The sequence below is a fragment of the Pongo abelii genome, chromosome 9, assembly GCF_028885655.2.
Source record: "Pongo abelii isolate AG06213 chromosome 9, NHGRI_mPonAbe1-v2.0_pri, whole genome shotgun sequence".
NCBI classification, from domain to species: domain Eukaryota; kingdom Metazoa; phylum Chordata; class Mammalia; order Primates; family Hominidae; genus Pongo; species Pongo abelii.
In genome coordinates, this window is record NC_071994.2 from 77,482,674 (window position 1) to 77,501,638 (window position 18,965).

At 54.6% G+C, this 18,965-nt stretch overlaps 1 protein-coding gene across 4 annotated transcripts in view; it reads right to left on the minus strand.

The window, feature by feature from the left end:
* Positions 1 to 18,965, minus strand: part of GDPD5 (glycerophosphodiester phosphodiesterase domain containing 5) — a 92,061-nt gene that overhangs the window by 3,084 nt on the left and 70,012 nt on the right. For 2 of the 4 annotated variants that reach the window (XM_054524834.2, XM_054524833.2), the window contains exons 7-16: positions 12,502 to 12,600; positions 12,119 to 12,212; positions 11,581 to 11,726; positions 7,017 to 7,099; positions 5,382 to 5,532; positions 4,609 to 4,827; positions 3,892 to 4,049; positions 3,425 to 3,572; positions 2,141 to 2,223; positions 1,602 to 1,616 (exon numbers count right to left, since the gene is read on the minus strand). In XM_054524834.2, coding sequence (XP_054380809.1) covers positions 1,602 to 1,616; positions 2,141 to 2,223; positions 3,425 to 3,572; positions 3,892 to 4,049; positions 4,609 to 4,827; positions 5,382 to 5,532; positions 7,017 to 7,099; positions 11,581 to 11,726; positions 12,119 to 12,212; positions 12,502 to 12,600 — 1,196 coding nt within the window. The remainder of the gene's footprint in view (positions 1 to 1,601; positions 1,617 to 2,140; positions 2,224 to 3,424; positions 3,573 to 3,891; positions 4,050 to 4,608; positions 4,828 to 5,381; positions 5,533 to 7,016; positions 7,100 to 11,580; positions 11,727 to 12,118; positions 12,213 to 12,501; positions 12,601 to 18,965) is intronic. The other 2 variants (XM_009246848.4, XM_024255864.3) reach the window with 1 other exon arrangement.

Consider the following 18,965-nt stretch of genomic DNA (forward strand, 5'->3'; position numbering starts at 1 on the left):
TGGAGCATGCACAGGGCATGCAGGGACCAGGCACTAAGTGGAAAGGACTCAGGTTTCTGTGCCCAGCCCAGGCCACTGTCTTCACTATTGTCATTCCTCTGAACTAGCCCCAGTCCCTGGCCTCTGAACTTAGACCTTTCCTGGGATCTAGGCAGAAGGATCACTGGACTCTCACCCCTGTCCTCACCAAGAGGAGCGGGTGATCAGCTTGGGAAAAAGAACCCAACTGCCTCAGGGACTGAACCCTGCTTGGGGGATGGAAAGAGCCAAGACTACACAAGAAACCATTTGTGAGTTACTAGATGGGGTCAGCGCAGCAGAAGTGGACAGACAGATGGACAGGCGGATGGATGGATGAACAGAGCAGGCAGACAAGGGGAAAGCAGGAGGCGGGGAATGGCACGGACACCCTGGCGAGGCTGGCTGCCCTATGAATCGTTGAGGGCAGTGAGCAAATCTCTCTCTGTTCATCGCTGTGCCCCAGCACCATCAGTGCCTGCCGTGTCCCGGGAGCCTGACCTGTACTTGTTGAGTGAATGAATGGAAGAATAAGGCCCACAGGGAAATGGTATCCTCCCCCGGCCTTGTCCCCCAGGGTCTCTTCCTCCATCAAGCCTCTCCTGATTCCCAGGAGACAATGACACTGCCCTGGCTGTGTCTGAGCAGACCCAGCATGTCTGTGCCAGCCACTGAATCACCATGGGGCGGCCTCCCCAGCACACTGGGGCTCCATGTGAGAAGGCCCAACTCCTGCTGTAGACACAGCATCAGCAGCCAGCGTATGTGGATGCTGGACAACTGGGCGGACAGAGGAATGACTCAAGGAATGTCCCATAGCCAGGGACAGCATCTCCTCCTAGAAGCTGGTTGGTGAAGCTGCCTGACCCAGGAGGGGCTAAAACGGAGGGAGACATGGGTCCCTAAGCTCTAGGTCCCATCCTGGAAATTCATGTTGAAACCCAGAAGGACAGTGTCAGGCCAGGGTCTCTTGGCCAGGCACATCCAGAACAGGAAGCTCAGCCACTGTGGGGTCGTCTGAGGGGAATGAGGAAAAGGCTGTGTGTTGCGGGGAGCAAAGCAGGGATGGGTGTTGGAGACAGAATGTAAAGAAGAGAGAGAAAGAGATGAGAGAGGCAGAGAAAGGGAAACAGGAAGAGTGAACAGCGGGAGAGGCAGAGCCAGGGAGGGAGACGATGGGAAGAGAGAGGCAGAAACTTGGTAGGGTCTGCCCTGGGCAAGTGGTGAAGGCCCCTGTGAGTACCAGAGGCAGGGGGATGGGGGTGCCCAGGCAGGGTCCCCTCCCCCAGGGAGACACTTTGGTGCAGAGAGAGGCCAGGTCAGGAAGCTGTCAAGGAAACACTGGTCCCCACCTGCAGAAACGGCCGTGGGAACAGGGAGCAGAGGGACACACACGGCAGTGGGACGGGAGGAGCAGAAAAGAGGATTGCAGGGGTAAGGGAGGCTTCAGGCAAGGGCGCTGTCTGTGAGGTGGCCCAGGCACAGGGCTTGGTGCACGGTGGATTTTTAGACAGAACTGGAGAAGGGGATGGCAAGAGGGAGAAAGAGGAACAGAAGGAGGAGGAAGACGACACCAGAATTACCTGATCAAGTGATAGCTGTGAGATGCCAGAGTGCAGCAGAGAAAGGGGGAGGGGGAGAGAGGAGGGACATGCGCCGATCAGAGCAGGATGGGACAGAGAGAGAACGTCAGTCAAGAATAAAATCCCAGCCCCTTGGTTCCTGGCTGGGTGGGGGCCCCAGGCTGGCCCTAGACCCTCCCTGGGACAACCACACCTCCCCACTGCGAGCACACCCCAGCTATCTTGCTGAGGGCTGGTGGGAACCCATGCCCTGGCTAACAGATGAGCAGGCCAGCCCAGAGAGGAGCTGAAATTCACCTAAGCCCACACAGCCGCTCAAGGCAGAGCTTGGCTCTGGGCTCCCAGCTGCATGTTCATTCCAGAAGCCACCCAGCCTCTGTCTGAGGGAGGATGGGGCCACCGGAGTCCTTCCTTCTTCCCTGGTCAGGCCTGCTCCTGGCTGAGGGCCCAGGGCTCAGGAGCGGGTTCACCTGGCTGGGGTGGGGGCTGGGCCTGCTGCAGGGTAGGGACAGCCATGGAGGTGGTCAGATCCTACTCACTTCTGGAGCACGAAGATGCCCACGATGAGGGTGAAGGAGACCAGGTCGGCAGTGACCCACATGAGACAGTACTCGTCCGGGGGCTGTGGACAGACGGCCCGAGGCCAACTTCCAGTCATGGCCAGTCCAGACTGAGGCTCCAGACTGAGGGTCCGTGGACCAGAGGACCCCACGTGGCCACTGGGGAAGGGCAAGGGAGGACCCTGAGACGGTCTGGGGGCTGAAGATGACATTTTGCAGGTGTGGGCTCCGGGCACTGTGGGCCAGGGGGCCAGGGTGTGTGTGTGCATATGTGTGCACTCTCAGGGTAGGAGGAGACTGTATGGTGCTCAGGGCAGAGGGGGTGTGTGCTAGGCCTGCAGAGTCTGTGTGTCCAGGGGCCTCAAAGCAGGAGCCAGATACTGAAAGACAGTGGCTCTGCTACCACCCCCGCCGACTCTCATCCATCGGTCTCTCCCTTTTCCCCAGGCTGCCTTCCCTTCACCCTCCTCTCCCATAGAACCATCCACAGCTTAGGTCTGATTCATTGGCACTGCATTCTCTCAGCCATAAGGATACCCTCCACCTGCCTTCCGCATGCTCAGGGTGACAGTGGAGCCACCACCTATCTGCAGGTGCCCAGTCAACCAGCTAAAATATTGCTTTATTTGCTGTTCTCTGAGCAGATTTTAATGTTTCCTATTCTTTTTTATTTTTATTTTTTGAGATAGGATCTCACTTTGTCACCCAGGCTGGAGTGATCACAGCTCACTGCAGCCTTGACCTGCTGGGCTCAAGCAATCCTCCCACTTCAGCCTACCGAGTAGCTAGGACTACAGGCACGTGCCACCATGGCCAGCAAATTAATTAATTAATTTTTTTTTTTTGGTAGAGACAGGGTTTCCCAGGCTAGTCTTGTACCCCTGGGCTCCAGTGATCATCCTGCTTCTGCTTCCCAAAATGCTGAGATTATAGGCGTGAGCCCCGCGCCCCGTCAGTGCTTCCTATTCCTGTCCTTGTTGTTACCCTCCAAAGCAAAGAAACCCGAGCAGCTCTTTACTTCTCTAGAGCCCTTAGTGATGCTTTTCTCCCTGTGGATCAGGCCCAGGGTCCTCCCAGCGCCTTAGTGCAGATCCCAGATGCCATGAAACCCTCATGCCTCAAGCCTGCACTCCCACCATGGACTCCCCACCATGCCAGAGACCTCCCAGGGACAGCCCCAAGCACAGAGCTTGCCGAGTGGTCAGGGCAGGCCAAAGGCAGCTCCAGCACTGCCCCCCAGGGGCCCTCTGCCCCCCAACTCACCATGATCCAGAGCGGGGAAGGCACCTGGGACAGGGTGTGGGAGTTGTCAGAGGTGACGGATGGGACCCCCGCACACCACAGCAGGGAGAAGAGCCACGGCGCATTGACTGTGTAGAGGTTCACACTCAGGTTCCAGGACGCGTAGTCCCTGTGGGGCAGGGGAGAAGCAGGTCAGCATGCGGACCCTGGCAGCTCCGGGCCCAGTGTAGGGGCTGGTAAAGCACGTCCTCTTCATGACCTCACAGCCATGCCCGGGGGAAGGAATATCGGCTCCAGAGGGCCAAGCTCTGGGACAAGCCCGGGTCTGCCCGACATGCTCACCCTCTCGTCTTTGAAACATGTGTGCCTGATTCCTCTGTGTGCCCATCCCTCTGCCCGACTGTGTGTGTGTTGGGGGGTGGTGGTGGCAGGACTGGGAGAGACTCAGTCCCGCCCTCTCCTGGAGGAGCCCGGGGCAGGGCAGGCACCTGAGCTCCTGGCGGGACACCTGAGTGTAGCGCAGGTTCAGCCGCTGGATGTGGCCTCTCCGCAGGCTGGCGACTGCCTCCTTGGAGCCTGATGTCTGTTGGAAGCCGGGAGCCACCTTCCGCACCAGGGGCCTCTGCCTGCTAGGCAGCCACATGACCTGCAGGCAGGAGAGAGGCAGCCTCAGACTTCTCTTCTGCACAATGGGTAAAAGTACCTACTCCTCCTAGAGCACCTGTGGGGTTAAGAGACAGGACCTGGCAGGCGGTGAAAGCTTAGATGAAGTCATTAGCAGGGCAGGACTCAGTCCCAGCCAAGGCTGCAAAGTGCACTGGCAGCAACTCAGGAAGCTTCCCTTCTGGCCTGCTGTCAGTACGGGAGGGAAAACCCAAACAGCCACTATTCTGCACATGGCCACTAGCACCTCGTGTGCCGACCTAAACTGATGTCAGATTTCTCTGGTCCCAAATTATTACACCACACGACAGGGCAACACTTCACTGAAATAACTTGACGGCTTGGACCTTTCTACATTTTAAAGTGTTTTCTTGTTCCCCTCTTGTCCTATGATGACTCTGCCAGGGAAGTGAGGGGTATGTGATCCCTATTTTACAAATGGGAAAGCTGAAGTCCAGAGTGCAACAGGGAAAGGCTACGCAGCAGCAGGGCTCTAGCCAGGCCAGGGCTCCCAGGGGCAGAGCTGCGTTGCAGGGCCTCACCTGGTGCTGGGGGAAGCCGGAGTGCAGCACGGCCTCCAGAGTCACGTTGAGAAAACTGCTGCGGTAGGGGTGCTCCCGGGGCGGGTCGCGCAGGTTGAGCAGCAGTGTGGCATTGCCCTTGGCCAGCTCCAGGAGCTCTGCCAGGCTGCAGATGGACTGGTTCTGGGCCTCTCTGTGGTCGGAGGGTGACAGGGAGCTGGCCGTCCAGAAGGGGTCAGTCTGGCAGGGACAGGGACACACACATGGCTGTATCATCAGCCCTTTGGGGGCCCCCACATACCCTTCTGGCAACCAAGCGTGGAGACCCCTGGGCTGCCAGAGTCTGCTGGGGTCAGGCAGATTGATGGCTGTGGCCATATGGAGGCTGTAGGAGGCCCCAGCCCTAACCTTTCTAGCCCACACCCTGCTTACCAAGAGGACAGAGGATGGCTTGCTTGGAATCGCTCCCAGACCCACAGCATTTCTCCTTTTAGAGCATTTCAGACCAGAGAGCCAACCCCTCTCCAGAGTTTTACAGAGTTAACAATTCTATTCACTGCTCTCATCCCTGTCAACCTTTTCTAGTGAGGGAAATGGACCCAGAACAAGCAGTGACAACCACGAGTCTGGCAGCAGTGGCAGGAGCCTAGGAGGCCACTAAGCAGCTTGGGTGGAGGTCGGGAAAGCTCTGAGAGTGGGGGTCTCGAAGCTGATGGCCACCCTTGCACCTCTCACTCCTTGCAGTCCCTGCTGGTGTTTTCCATGCCTAAGATTGGGATCAGGTGCAGCCAGACCTTCAGGAACCACTGGCCAGCGTTGAGTCTCTGCAGGGTGGTCCAGTTGAGCATGGAGGCAGGCCTGCGGGCCAGCTCCGGGAACTCCTCCTCCACATTGGTGGTGCGCCGCAGGGTGGCGTCGTGCATGAGGAAGGGCACACCGTCCAGGCTGCAGGGAGGGTGGGGCCGCCGAGTCACTGACCCCCCAGATCCCTTACCTGCCCACCAATGATCGTCACCCCACACAGTCCTCCCCACCCAGCACAGGATCCCGGCTGGCTCTGCCCCTCTCTGGGCCTCAGTCTCCCCATCTGCACAGGGAAGACAGTGGGCTGGTGGGTGACCCTGAAAGGCCAATGCCTTCTGGCTCTCTGTGAGGGTCAGATGGGGGTGGGGACTGCCAAGGAGGGAGGGCTGGGAAAAGGCTGGACCTACTCTCTTAGCAACCTTGGAAGGTAGGTGCTGCCTCATTTGATAATGGAGAAACTGAGGCTGAGAGAGGGAAGTATCTAGCTCAAGGTCCACAGCCTGTAAGTGGTGGAACCCAGTTTGGAACCAAATCCCTGTGATGCTATGATGAGAACAGTGCAAATGTAGACCTCTTTGGCAAATTCCACCCAACCCCAATCCTTGTCTACTCTACCAGGGTTGCAAATAGCTCATGTGGTGCCTTAGTGTGAAACAGTAAAAGGTACCCGTGCCCTCTGTTCCTCAAGGCATTTTACCATCGTCTGCTAGAAAGTTGTGATAAACACACAATTCTGTCTATACTGGGAACAATGTCCTCATATATGTGATGCCCTTGTCCAGTGCGCAACCTGTACAACTATATATGACAGTGATGCCCTTGTCCAGTGTGCAACCTGTACAACTATATATGACAGTGATGCCCTTGTCCAGTGCGCAACCTGTACAACTATATATGACAGTGATGCCCTTGTCCAGTGCGCAACCTGCACAACTATATATGACAGTGATGCCCTTGTCCAGTGCGCAACCTGTACAACTATATATGACAGTGATGCCCTTGTCCAGTGCGCAACCAGTACAACTATATATGACAGTGATGCCCTTGTCCAGTGCGCAACCTGTACAACTATATATGACAGTGATGCCCTTGTCCAGTGTGCAACCTGTACAACTATATATGACAGTGATGCCCTTGTCCAGTACGCAACCTGTACAACTATATATGACAGTGATGCCCTTCTTCCCTTCTCAGATAACCTCTGTTATGAGATTAGTATGGATTCTTCTGGCCATTTATACTAATACCTACTTATATATGTACATGGAGAAAGTGTATATGTCACTTTTTTGTGGTATTTTAAAACGTAGCTGGAGTGACAGTGAATGTATCACTCTGCAACTTGCTTTATTTCCCTTATGAGAGTGTTGTAGCTCTATCATCTATTTTTCCCTTCAAGTGGCTCTATGGCAGTGCTCCTGCTTGCACCAACAGCATTTGTTCTTTCCTCTATTTTACATCCTGGAGTCTGCAGGAACAGGGTGCCTGCCCTGCTGTGGATAATCTAAGCCTCCCTCCTCCCATTTCAGAGGCTCTGAGACCAGAGGTTCCCCCAGCAGAGACCCAGGTGGATGCCGAAGCGTGTGGGAGAGTTAGAGGAACTATCTCCTCTCCACTACACCTACCTGATGGTAATGTCAGCCTGGAGCCCATACAGCTTCTGCTCGAGGGCCTTCCGGAAGGACATGAGTGTGTGCTCTGGAGCCAGCTGGGGAAGAAGGGGTGGTGAAGGGAGAGCCAAGATTCAGCTGATGTACCCTCCTCAGCCAATGGAAAGTCTTCCATGTTGGGAAGCTGGGCTAGGCCCGGTTCTAATTCTGGCTCCTCCATGGAGTAGCTGTGTGACCCTGGGCACCCACTCAGCTTCTCTGAAGTTCAGCTTCGTCATCTGTTAAATGATGCCTACCTCACTGGTTTTACTGGGGGCGGGGGAGGCAGGGCTGGTTAGTGTTGATGCATATAAATGCCTGACATGTAGCTAGCACTTGATACATGGTAGCTATGGTCACTATGTTATCACTGCTCTATCCCAGGCACTGAGCTAGACACTGGGGCTGGAGGACTTTTTTACAGTCCTCTGTGGCTCTCTGGCAGTCTTGGGCCGGGGCTGAATGTGAAACTCCCTCTTGGTTATACCGTGAGACAAGTCCAGGGGGAGACCTGGAAGAAGAGAGGGTAGATGGGATGGTAGAGTTTCAGTGGGGGACCAGTTTTCTCATCTATATAAACATGACAGCACTATTTCCCTCCCTGGACTGTTATGTGAATTAAAAGCCTCTAGCACACTGCTTGATATATACAGTAAGTGCTTAATAAATAGCAACTGTTTTCCCCTTACATGATCCTGGTTCTAGCATTTTTTTAAGAGACAGGGTCTTGCTGTCACCCAGGCTGTAGTGCAGTGACACAATCACAGCTCACAACAGCCTCAAACTCCTGGGCTCAAGCAATCTTCCCGCTTTAACTTCCAAAATAGCTGGGACTACAGGTGCATGCCACCACACCCAGCTCTGGTTCTAGCCTTGACTCTGCCATTAACTATTGTTCTGACTTTGGGTATATTTCTCTGTGGGTCTCAGTTTCCCCATGTGCCGCTTAGAGATGTGTACTCATGAGGGTCTTTATGCTTAGGACAGTTGGGGTTCAAGCCTCCTTAGTTGGGTCTCATCTGAGGACTGTCATACCCGTTGCTGCCACTGGGGGTCAGCACCAAACCAAGGATTGGGCTAAGACCAGGTCCATGAGGGATGGTCAGAGGGAAGGAGGGAGGGAGGACACCCCCGCTCCCCCACCCGCCCCGCCTCTGTCAGTGAAGGGGTGAGGTGGGAAGGATTCCCATGGCTGATCTCATTCATTCCCACTGAAGACAATCCTGTTCCCACCTTCTCTCCCTCTGGCCACGATGTTCCCCAGCCACTCCCCTCTTTAGTGACACAGCCTAGCACTGGGGAGCCAGGGAGTGGTGAGGGCTTTGGAACGGACTGAAAAGGTGCAGTTTCACTTCCCAGACACAGAGCTGGGGCCTCAGTTTCTTTAGCTGTAAAATGGGCTAACATTATCAACCTCACAGGTGAGATAACAAAAGTCACAGACCCTAGCCCAGGACCTGGCACACAGCAGGGTCTCAGTAATGAGTTTCTTTCTTCCCCTGTCCCTGGCACACAGCACTCTTGGAGGACATGTTACCTGTCTCCCAGTCCAGTGGGTTGTGTGAGGCACTCCCAGGGGGAGCAGGACTACAAAGGCATGGAGAGAGAGGCACAGACTCAGTGGAATACCACCCATCTCTAAATATCCTGTGGCCAGGCCTTCCATCAGTGGCCACTTGACAGGGGCCCATGCTCCCTGCTGCATGGGCTGGGGCTGCAGAAGGCAGAAGCTTGGAAGGGGTTATGAAGACCCTCAGGGCAGAGGAAGTGTTTGGGAAGGGGAAAGTCTTTTTTGGAAGCTTTTAGACACAGTTAAGTTCTCTCTGGGTTAGGTGCTGGCCTCCTGGAGAAAGAGATGTGGAAACCTGGCCCTCCCTGGCCAGACTCAGGACTCCAGGAAGGCCCCAGAAGCATACACGTTGCTGGGGTGAATTCTTAGTTCCCACCTCAGAGCTCGCACCTGCCTCAGGCCAGTCCAAGTGGGGTTCTGTTGTCAGGAGGGTGTGCATAGGTGGGTGGTGGTTACTCAGGTGGGCGGGACACTATGGTTAAGAGACCCAGATTTATAAAACAGCAACTCAAAGTACTATTAAAAAAGAGTCCTAGATTCAGAGTTAGTGCAATCAAATATTAAAGTACACGTACACATATGCACAGAGGGACAGGCCACATCTGCATAGGAACAACACATCCAGGGACACACAGACAGTCTCCAAGACAGAGATGTGCACTTGGGCTCACCACACACAGACATGTGGACCCAGAGTCAGAGCCCCCCAAGGCAATGCACAGGGACACACAGAGGGGACCCTTGCCAGCCCCTCAAAAACTACCACCAGGGCATGATCAGCCAGATGCAGAATGTGAAAAATCCCACAGGACAAATGACTCCATTTCTCAGGACAAATAAACAGCCTAAGGGAAAAAAGGGAGGGGGAATTTTTTTTTTTTTTTTTTGAGACGGAGTTTCACTCTTGTTGCCCAGGCTGGAGTGCAATGGCACAATCTCGGCTCACTGCAACCTCCGCCTCCCGGATTCAAGCAATTCTCCTGTCTCAGCCTCCCGAGTAGCTGGGATTACAGGCATGTACCACCACACCCAGCTAATGTTGTATTTTTAGTAGAGATGGGGTTTCTCCATGTTGGTCAGGCTGGTCTTGAACTCCTGACCTCAGGTGATCTGCCTGCCTTGGCCTCCCAAATTGCTGGGATTACAGGCATGAGCCACCGAGCCCGGCCAAGGGATTGTTACAGACCAAAAGGCACTCAGGAGACACGCCAACCAGATGCATGCTGTGGACTGCATTTGGATCCTGATTTTTAACAACTAAACTGTAAAAAGATATTTTTGAGACAATAAAGGGAAATTGAACATGGATTCCATTTTAGATAATATTAAGGAATCATTATCCTTAATATTGGCTGGGTGTAATAACAGCCTTGTGGTTATGCATCTTTCTAAAGTCCTCATGTGTTACAGATACATCCTGAAGTGCCTATGGGTAAGATGATGCGATGCCTAAGATTCGCTTTACTACCCCAGAAAAAAAAGTAGGGAACAGATGAAGCAAGAATGGCCAAACGTTGATAAGTATGGGATTGGATTCATTCCATCCTTCTTCATTATGTGAGTCATTATATGCTTTTCTCCACTTCTGCATATATTTGACCTTTTTCTACTAGAGAAAACCATCCTCGCGGGGGCCACCTTCCTGCTTCAGCATACCACTTGTGTCCCCTGGCTGCTGGAGGAAGCCCGGGAGATGGTAATCTCAGTCATGGAGACAGAAGGGGCCATCATTTTGAGCCCCTCAGAAGAGTTCCCCTGCCCCCACTGGGAAGGCTGGGCTCCAATTGGTCCTCACAATAACCAGCAGCATGGGCATCCATACCTTTGAGGCACAGAGGGGACTGGTGACCCCTCCAAGATGCACAGGCAGCATGTGGCCAAACTGGACACCAGATCCAGATCCCCACTGGCTGCCTCTGGGAGGGGCTGGGGTCAGCACTGGAGTCTGGCTCAGGGGCTGGAGTCTTATCGAGAAAATAACACCCACTACATGCAGGCATGCAGGGGGCCAAACTTCCAGAGTGAGTGGCAGCCCGGCAGACCCAGCACCTCCTTCCAAAGCAGTTATGTGAGACCCCCTTCCTACCCTGAGGTCCGACAACAGCCTGGAACACCAGGAAGCCAAGCCCTCAGGAAGTGCTCACACACACCCCCACTTGGCAGGGTGGGGGTGTGTACTGCCTCTGCTGAGAAGCCTGGGTTCAAGGCTTTCATGGAGCAGGAGACCCTGGTCCAGAGAGATGGCCCTGCCCAAGGTAACAGCAGCGTCTGCCTCTTACTTTCTGTGCACCATGTGCATATTTGGGCACTGCACACATGCTAACTCCTGCTCCTCATAGCCCCACAGCAGGTGCTCTCACTAGTCCCATGGTACAAGATAGGGGAACCAGGCAAAGAGATGGAAACTGCTGGGCCTCCCACAGCTGGTGAGGAGCTGTGCTGGGATGCTAACTCAGGCAGCATGGCTCTGGGGTCTGCCCTCTCACCGAAGCTCTCCTGCAGGGCTATGGGGTGCCCTGGTGGCAGAATGTGGCGCTGACTTTGATCCCTTCCTCTCTCTCCAACTCAAGCCGGTTCAGCCGTACTCACTGTCACAGTGGGCTCTGAGCTGCCTCCCAGCTCTCCTGGAGGGTTCTCCTGATGCCTGGTGGCAGCCCCCAGGCCCTACACTCAGCATCCATCTCCTGGGCCTTCCTAACTGGCACCTGGGTCTAGCCTGGGCCTGAAACCCTCCTGCATCTTTGAAGGGCACTTAGGACAAAAGTGAGATCTTTTTAGCAAGATGCCTTCAGGACGCTTCAAGATGTGCTTCCATCCCAGCACTCCCGGCCTTTTTACCAGTCCTTCCCATGTACCTCCCCTCAAAAAGCTACAAATGGTTTCTACCATTACATATATCCATTTCCCAAGAAGGTCCCCCCATCGCACCCCACCCCAACGGGGCTGTTAGGACCCTGAGGTGGCACTCACCATGGGGGCCCCACGGTGGCCAATGAGAGCAGGCTTGGGGCCGAGGTCCTTCTTCTCCATGATGCAGGGAGAGGAGATGGTGAGAGGGGCCAGGTAGAGGGCAAACACCACGGTGAAGAAGGTACAGAGAATGGTCACCTGGGAGGCTGCAGATAAGGGGCCGTGAGTGCTGCCTGGTGAGCCCTGGGTAGGTTGGGGTGTAATGCTGGACCCCTCTACCCCCAACCTGTCAGGATCCAGGTGCTCTAGGGGGCAGCCCTTATTCTTGCTGGGAAGGTGAACCCCGCCTGTAACTCACACAGACACAGGTGCATGCATGCAGAGAGAGAGACGTGGAGGAGCAATAGTGTGAGGCCGACTGAAGCTGTGACCCTCTGTGGACTCTGTGGGCCACTCTGAGCCAGAATCCCCCTCACTCAGTGCAGGGGCCCCACCCCATCCCCAGGCCACCCCCAGGGAAATCCCAGGTCAGGGCAGCGCCAGCTGGTCTTGGCACCTGCAGGGATTGGAGGGGCAGGCCCTTCACAATTCTACTCACAGGTCCGCTCTGCGCGGGCAAACTGTCCTGCCACGATCCAGGAGAGCATGGTGACTGCTGCCAGGGCCCCCACATGCAGGAATGGCGCTGTGCCCTGTTTGCAGGGAGAGGGAAGGGAGACCAGTAACGCCCAGCTCTGCCCAGACCCTGTGTCACCAGCCTCCTACTTCTACCTATGAGGCAGGCAACCCTGTCTCCATCTGCCAACTGAGGACACGGGGAGCTTCAGGACCCTGGTGTCCTCCCTAGTTCTGACCTGCTCTGTGACCCTGGGCCCCTCCCTGCCCTTCTTTGAGCCTTGGTCTGGAGAAAGGGAAGTGACAGAAAGGCTCTTGTTGTGAGGGTCCTGGGGGAGCAGCCGCCCAGGCCCCCTCCTCACTCACCTGCAGGGAGATCAGCAGCACCTCCCACTCGTCCTCCCACAGCTGGGCCACGGCCGACATGGCCACCACCGTGGAAGCCAGGATGACCACCAGCCCGATCTGGAGGGGGAAGAGTCACCAGACAGAGGCTCAGAGCGGGTGGGAGGGTTCCCAGTGTGTCTGTCTGAGAGAGGAGCCAGAGGGAGAGACACAGAGAGCAGGAGAGGCCGATGGAGCAGGGCAGAGGGGAGGGAGGAAAGAGAGGCATGGGCTGCCAGGAAACCAGAGACCGGCAGATGGACACGGCAGGGAGATACTGAGGCAGGAGGAGGCAGGAGGAGGCCGGCAGACCCAGCGAGGAAGGGACAGCGAGAAATGGAAGGGAGGATGGGGACAGGAGGAGGAGGGAGCTGTGAGGAGGGAGGACATTCAGTAAGGGGGACCTCCCTGGGCCTGGCAGGTTAGTCACATCCAAGGTCCCGCCCAGCCTCCCTGCCACCTCAGCATGGCACAGCAGAGGAGGAAACCCACTTGTCCAGGCCATGCCCAGGCCTCAGGGGAAGGAGGCTGAGGACCTGGGTCTGCTGCAGGAGCCTGGAGTGCAGCCCAGCCTGGCACCCTGGGCTGGGCTAACAGTGGCACTTCAGGCAGGAGTGGGTGGTGAAACACATCACCACCTGCCCCATCTCCACGGCCTGCCCTCTCCCGGACTCCCAGCATCCTGGTCCGCCGTGATGGGGGCCATCCTCCTTGCAGCCTCCAGAAGAAAGCAAAGCACAGCTCTCACGGAGGATGAGGTGGTACCTCTAAGGGACAGAGATCTCTGGTGACAGGTAAGACCTGAAATCTTCAACCACGCGAAGCTCGGCAGAGGTTTTCGGCTCCTCGGCCCCCAGCCCCTCGCCCCTAGCTGTGGATCTCACTCCACCCACCCCCCTCCACACCCCCAGGCATGCCTCCCTAAAGCCCAGGTTGTGGCTCTCCTCCAAAGCCTCCCGCAGCTCCCAGTCTCTGGAAGGGTCAGTCAAAGCCGCCACCTCCGTCTCCCTACTTTCTCCAGACTCGTCTCCCACCTCCCTCCAAAGGCCTGTCCTTCTCCCACAGCACTGCCGGCCGCCCTGCCTCCCTGGAGCCGTTCTCGCTGCTGGCAGGGCCCTCACCCCCTTTCTCCCGAGGCAACCTTTCCCAGAGGCAGCAGCGGCCAAGGGCCCTCTGACACCGAGCAGGGACAGTGGCATTTCTAGACGATGAGGGTGGGGCGGTGGCCAGCATCTCCGCTCCCTACCCAGGGACCTTCACTCGCTGGCGGGGAATGCTGAGTCTCGCCTGGGATGAAGTTTCCCTTTGGAGGCTTTTCATTCCAGCCCATCAGCCTGGAAACAAATGTTCCCCCAAGAGACCCGAGCGAGGCAGGTGAGGAGCTGGAAGGGCTGTGACATGCGGGCTCGGGGCGGGAAGAGGCACGGGCGTGCCTGGGCCTATGGGGGCGCTTCGCGTGGTCCCCAGGTTGGTTCCGCGAAGGCATGAGCATCCTCATCTCACACACGGGAAACGAGGTTCGGGGAGCGGAACAGCTGGCTGGGTCACGGAGCTTTGAAGGGGCAGAACCAGAAACGAACACCTTCTGCCCATCTCAGGGGGTGAGGGGGTGTGCGCTTTCTTGGACAGACAGCACGCTGGTGTCAGAGAGGCTGCGCAGTCTCTGGGAGGCCCAGCTGCGCCTCCGAACCCCTGAGAACCCCGCCCTCGGCACTCAGGCCCCTCCTCCCGGCTGCCCCCGGCGCGCAGCTCCCCCTTGTGGCCATCGTGGGAGGAGGCCCTGCACACAGCGAGTTAAGGATGGTTTCCGGGAGCATCTCATCACAATACCTATTAATGGAAATGACTTGCAATAAAACTGATTCCCCAAACCCTAATACAATTAAAAATGTTATTATCTCTGAGTTCCACAGTTGCTTTGGTGGTAATCATCACGCTCAGCAGCATCACTGCATGTTCAGTGTCTGTGGGACTTCCGCTACCTTGCATCATTAAGTTACAGCAATAGCACTGACGCCCAACAACGCAACCACCATCGCTCCTGAAATCTGACTGAGAAGGATGAATCCCACCCTAGAGGCCCAGAGACAGACCACTGTCCTCCTCTGAGAAAGTGGCCTTGGGTATTCTGTCCTCATGGGACTGTGGCTTGTGATAGCAATGGTGGGAACAGGGGATACAACAGAGTCTTTCATTCACTCGATGAGTTTGGCCTAGGTGCTGGGACCCGAGAGGATGTGGAACCCCGCCTTGCAGAGGTGCAACAGCTGGCCTCTTAGGGGTATCTGACCTCTGGGTTTTGCAGTCCAAACAGCAGACAGTTGGCCCAGGGTTAAGAGCCTCACTTGAATCACAGTCTTCAGTCAAATCCTGGCTCTGCTACCTACTGGGGATCTTTCCACATCCTCTCCTGGGACTTTTCCAGAGCTGTGAAATAGGGATAGTGAGTACCAACCTGGAAGGGGGTTGGGGAAGATCAATGAGGAAATGCAAGTGAAATGCTTAGTACAACGGCTGGCCAGAAGAAAATGCTTACTAAATCTCAGTGATATCATTTTAAAAAGTGAGCATGATACCATGGGAACAGGATTATTGTGAGGAGTGAAATGATTGTGAAATTCTGAGTGAAAGGTGCCTGACACATGTGGTCAGCACCCGATAAAGGATGGTTACTGCTGTTATGGTGAACGCAGTGCCTGGCACACACAGGAGGTGCTCAGTGAATGCGCCTTCCTTAAGGTGCTGCTGGAGGGACAGAGGCTGGACACCAGGAAAAACCATAAAGCTGGGGCCAGTGCATGGAGAGAAGTCTGAATTCACCAGGAGAGGTGATGAAGTAGACATAGCAGATGGCAAGCAGAGGCTGATGGAGCCTTGTAGGAGGCAGAAGCCCCAGCCCCAGCCCAGCCAGTAACTTGCCTTGGGGCCGTGTGGTACCCAGTGCTCCTCTCTGGGGCTCAGGTTGGGTCGCTGACAGACGCCTCCTCTGTGCAGGTCCTGGGCTGGGGGCTGCTGCCACTGAGGCAGGGGAGTCAGGCGAGGACACAAGAGCAGTGCAGTGTGCTCAGGGCAGCCTGGGGAGGTGTGAGCTATGACCAAAACACCTCACAGAGGGTGATGGGCGGGGCAGGAAGGGGGGCATCTCAGGGAAAGGGCCTCCTGTTTACTGTAAAGCTCCCAAGAACCCTTCAGCCTGCTCCCTAACCTCCTGGGTACCTCAGTTTCTCCTGAACACTCACCTGGGAGAGATTTCTGGGAAACAGGAGATTTTGGCAGACTGGGGAGGAGGAGGAAGGTCCCCACATGAGCACCAGATCTACTCAGCACCCAGCCTGCTGTGAATGGCTCCCTTTCACCCTGTCCTAAGCATCTCTGTCCTCCCCTCCTCAGGACCCAGGGGAACCAGAGACTCTCAAAGTTCATGATTAAAACATACTATAGGCCAGGCACGGTGGATCATGCCTGTAATCCCAGCACTTTGGGAGGCCGAGGTGGGCGGATCACGAGGTCAGGAGATCGAGACCATCCTAGCTAACACGGTGAAACCTTGTCTCTACTAAAAATACAAAAAAATTAGCTGGGCTGGTGGCGGGCACCTGTAGTCCCAGCTACTTGGGAGGCTGAGGCAGGAGAATGGTGTGAACCCAGGAGGTGGAGCTTGCAGTGAGCCGAGATCGTGCCACTGCACTCCAGCCTGGGCGACACAGCAAGACTGTCTCTAAAACAAACAAACAAACAAACAAAAACATACTATAATATAAAACTGTGGTCTTTAGAGTGCTATGTTGCTGATATAAGACCAGATAGATAAATGAAAATAAGCAAAAAATTCAGAAATAGATCCAAATACAGAAAGAAAATTTAGTATATGATAAAAATAGCATTTCAAATGAGTAAAGGACAAATTCTCAGTAGAGAGAGTTGGGAACATTGGGAAGCCATCTAAAAAGAACAGAGTAAGATCACACTATACCCCAAAATAGCTGCCAAAAAGAGAAAAAATTAAATGTTAAAAACGTGGAAATATATAATTACCAAGTGACACCACAGAAAAATTTTTATAATCTTGGAGTGGGAAAGACCTTTCTGAGTCTGACACAAAACCAAGGAGTCATCAAGAGATGACAGATTCAAGCACGTAAGAATAAAAAAATATATATCCCCATGGTAAAAACGCAATGAGCAAAGTCAAAGGATGAATGACAAACTAGGAAGAATTATTTGCAGTTTGTTAGCCAAATGGCTAATTTCCCACATCTATAAAGAGTTCCTGCAAATGAATAAGCAAAAAGCAATGGCAAAAATGGCAAAAGATATGAAGAGACAGTTTTATAGAAAAGAAAACACAAGTTACTCAAACGTGAAAAATGCTGAATCTAACTCACCCGAAGGGAAATGCAAATGAAAACTACAGCAAGGTACCACTTTTCACCTATCAGACTGACAAAAGCCAATAAATCAGCTGATGCTTTATGGGCAAGGGTGTTTTTATAGAACAACTATCCATTGCTAAGAGAGCATGAATTGGAGGCATTTGGCAAGGAGGCTATTTGGCAAGATCAAAATGATGAAAGTACACATTCTTCACCCAGAAATTCCTCTCCCAGGTCACCGCCACATCGTCCTGGCAAAAGACAGAAAGCAGCTGGGATGTCGATCCGGTCTATCAACAGGGAACTGGCTAGATGCCTAGGGAATCAGGGAATATCCAGACCAGGGAGCAGGAGCAAGGGATGGATACCAACAGGGATGCTTTAACACAGCGAAGAAGGAGCTCCAAGAATTCTGTTAAGGTGCGGAACAGAGGGTGGAGTAGGCGACTGTTTGTGTTTAAAGAAAAAAGAAAAAGGAAATGCATATGTACATGTGCATGTGCTTAAAATCTGTCTGGAAAGATAGTGAGGAGACTTTCTTTGTATACTTTTTTGTGCTTTTTGTATTTTGAATCATGTCGATGTATTACATGGTAAAAAATTAATTAAAGCAAACAAAAAAGAATAAAGAGTCCTTAGAATTTTAGAATCAAATGACAGAATCTTGGCAACAGAAGAGAATTTCCAGGCCCTGCTGGAACACTCTGAGCTCTGGGGAACTCCCTCCTGGTGGGGCGGGTCCAGCTCTGGGTCAGCTCCACCTGGAAGGACCCTGCTCATACTGCGATCTCACAGAGGGGGCAGAGGGCAGAGGAAGGCACCCTGGGAGCTGGCACCAGCATGGACAATGGGATCTGCTTCCTTGCGTTGATCTGCCAGCTCCAGCTGGCTCAGCGGCTCTATAGGCCCTCCACTAGAATCAAGCAGGTGTGACCTTACCTGCTGAGAGCCAGGCATGGCCCCAGAAGGTGACCACAGCATGTGCCAGCCCCACCCGGGGTGCCAGCTGGTGCAGTTCTTTCAAATGCCAGCTTTGCGGCCAGGAGAAGAAGCTCCCTCACAGAGGGGATGGTGGAAGCCCAGAGGAGGCCTCTGAGTAGAGTGAGGGGCCGGAGGAAGGTGGGGGTACCAGGGGCTGCTCACGGCTCCTACCACTCTAAGACTTCAGTCTCTGGGGTCTGACTCCCAAGCTCCAGGCCCGTGTAACAAACCGGCCTCGGTGCCTCCCTGGATGCTCACAGGCACCTCCCACTCCACACAGCCCAACCCAGGCTCATGCCGTCCCCTCTTCCTTTCCTGTTCCACATCCATCTTCTAGCTAGAAGTAAGCCCCTCCCCTTAGAGTCATTCTGGCCCCATCTCATAGGCTCATGGTAGTTTCTGAACATTTCTGCCCTTTCCTAAATGGCAGGCCCACAGGGAGCCAGGCTCTGGGGAAAGGGAGATGATCCAGATGTTCCTGGGAGGGAGGGGCTCTGCCTTGGTCAGCTCGGTACCACTCTGTGCCCACCAGGGCCCCAAGAAGGCCAGACATCAGAAACACACTTCAGCACTATGCCTGCAACGGACGTAAGGCAGAGAGTTAAGGCTCCAGAATGGGTGAAGCCTGTCTGCTTTGGGCCCAGCCCTGAGGGGGGCACTGGGAACAGGGAGATGGAGGTTAACTCTGGCCTGCAAGGAGCACCTCGACTGGGTGGGTCAGGGTCAGGGAGCCAGACGAATACTGAAAACACAAAAACACAGCTGTTCAGACATGTAGCAGGGGAGGCTGCAGGGGCTGAGGAAGTCCCGGGAGAGAATCCTGTGTATGTAGGGGAGGTACTGAGGAAGGTGTCTGAGAGAAAAAGGGAGGGCAAGAGCAAAGTGCTAAACGGGGGAAGGAGGCAGACATGCTGGGAGAGTATGAGATGTCTCATGTAGCAAAAGCTGAGGGTGGCTGTCCCATGACGGGTTGGGAGATCAGCAGGGGCCAGATCATGCCAAGTAGGGAAGTTTGGGTCATCCTGGGAGCGGTGGCAGTGGTGGAAAGGCTTTAAGTTGGGGAATGCCATCGCCAGATCAGGGTTTTCAAAA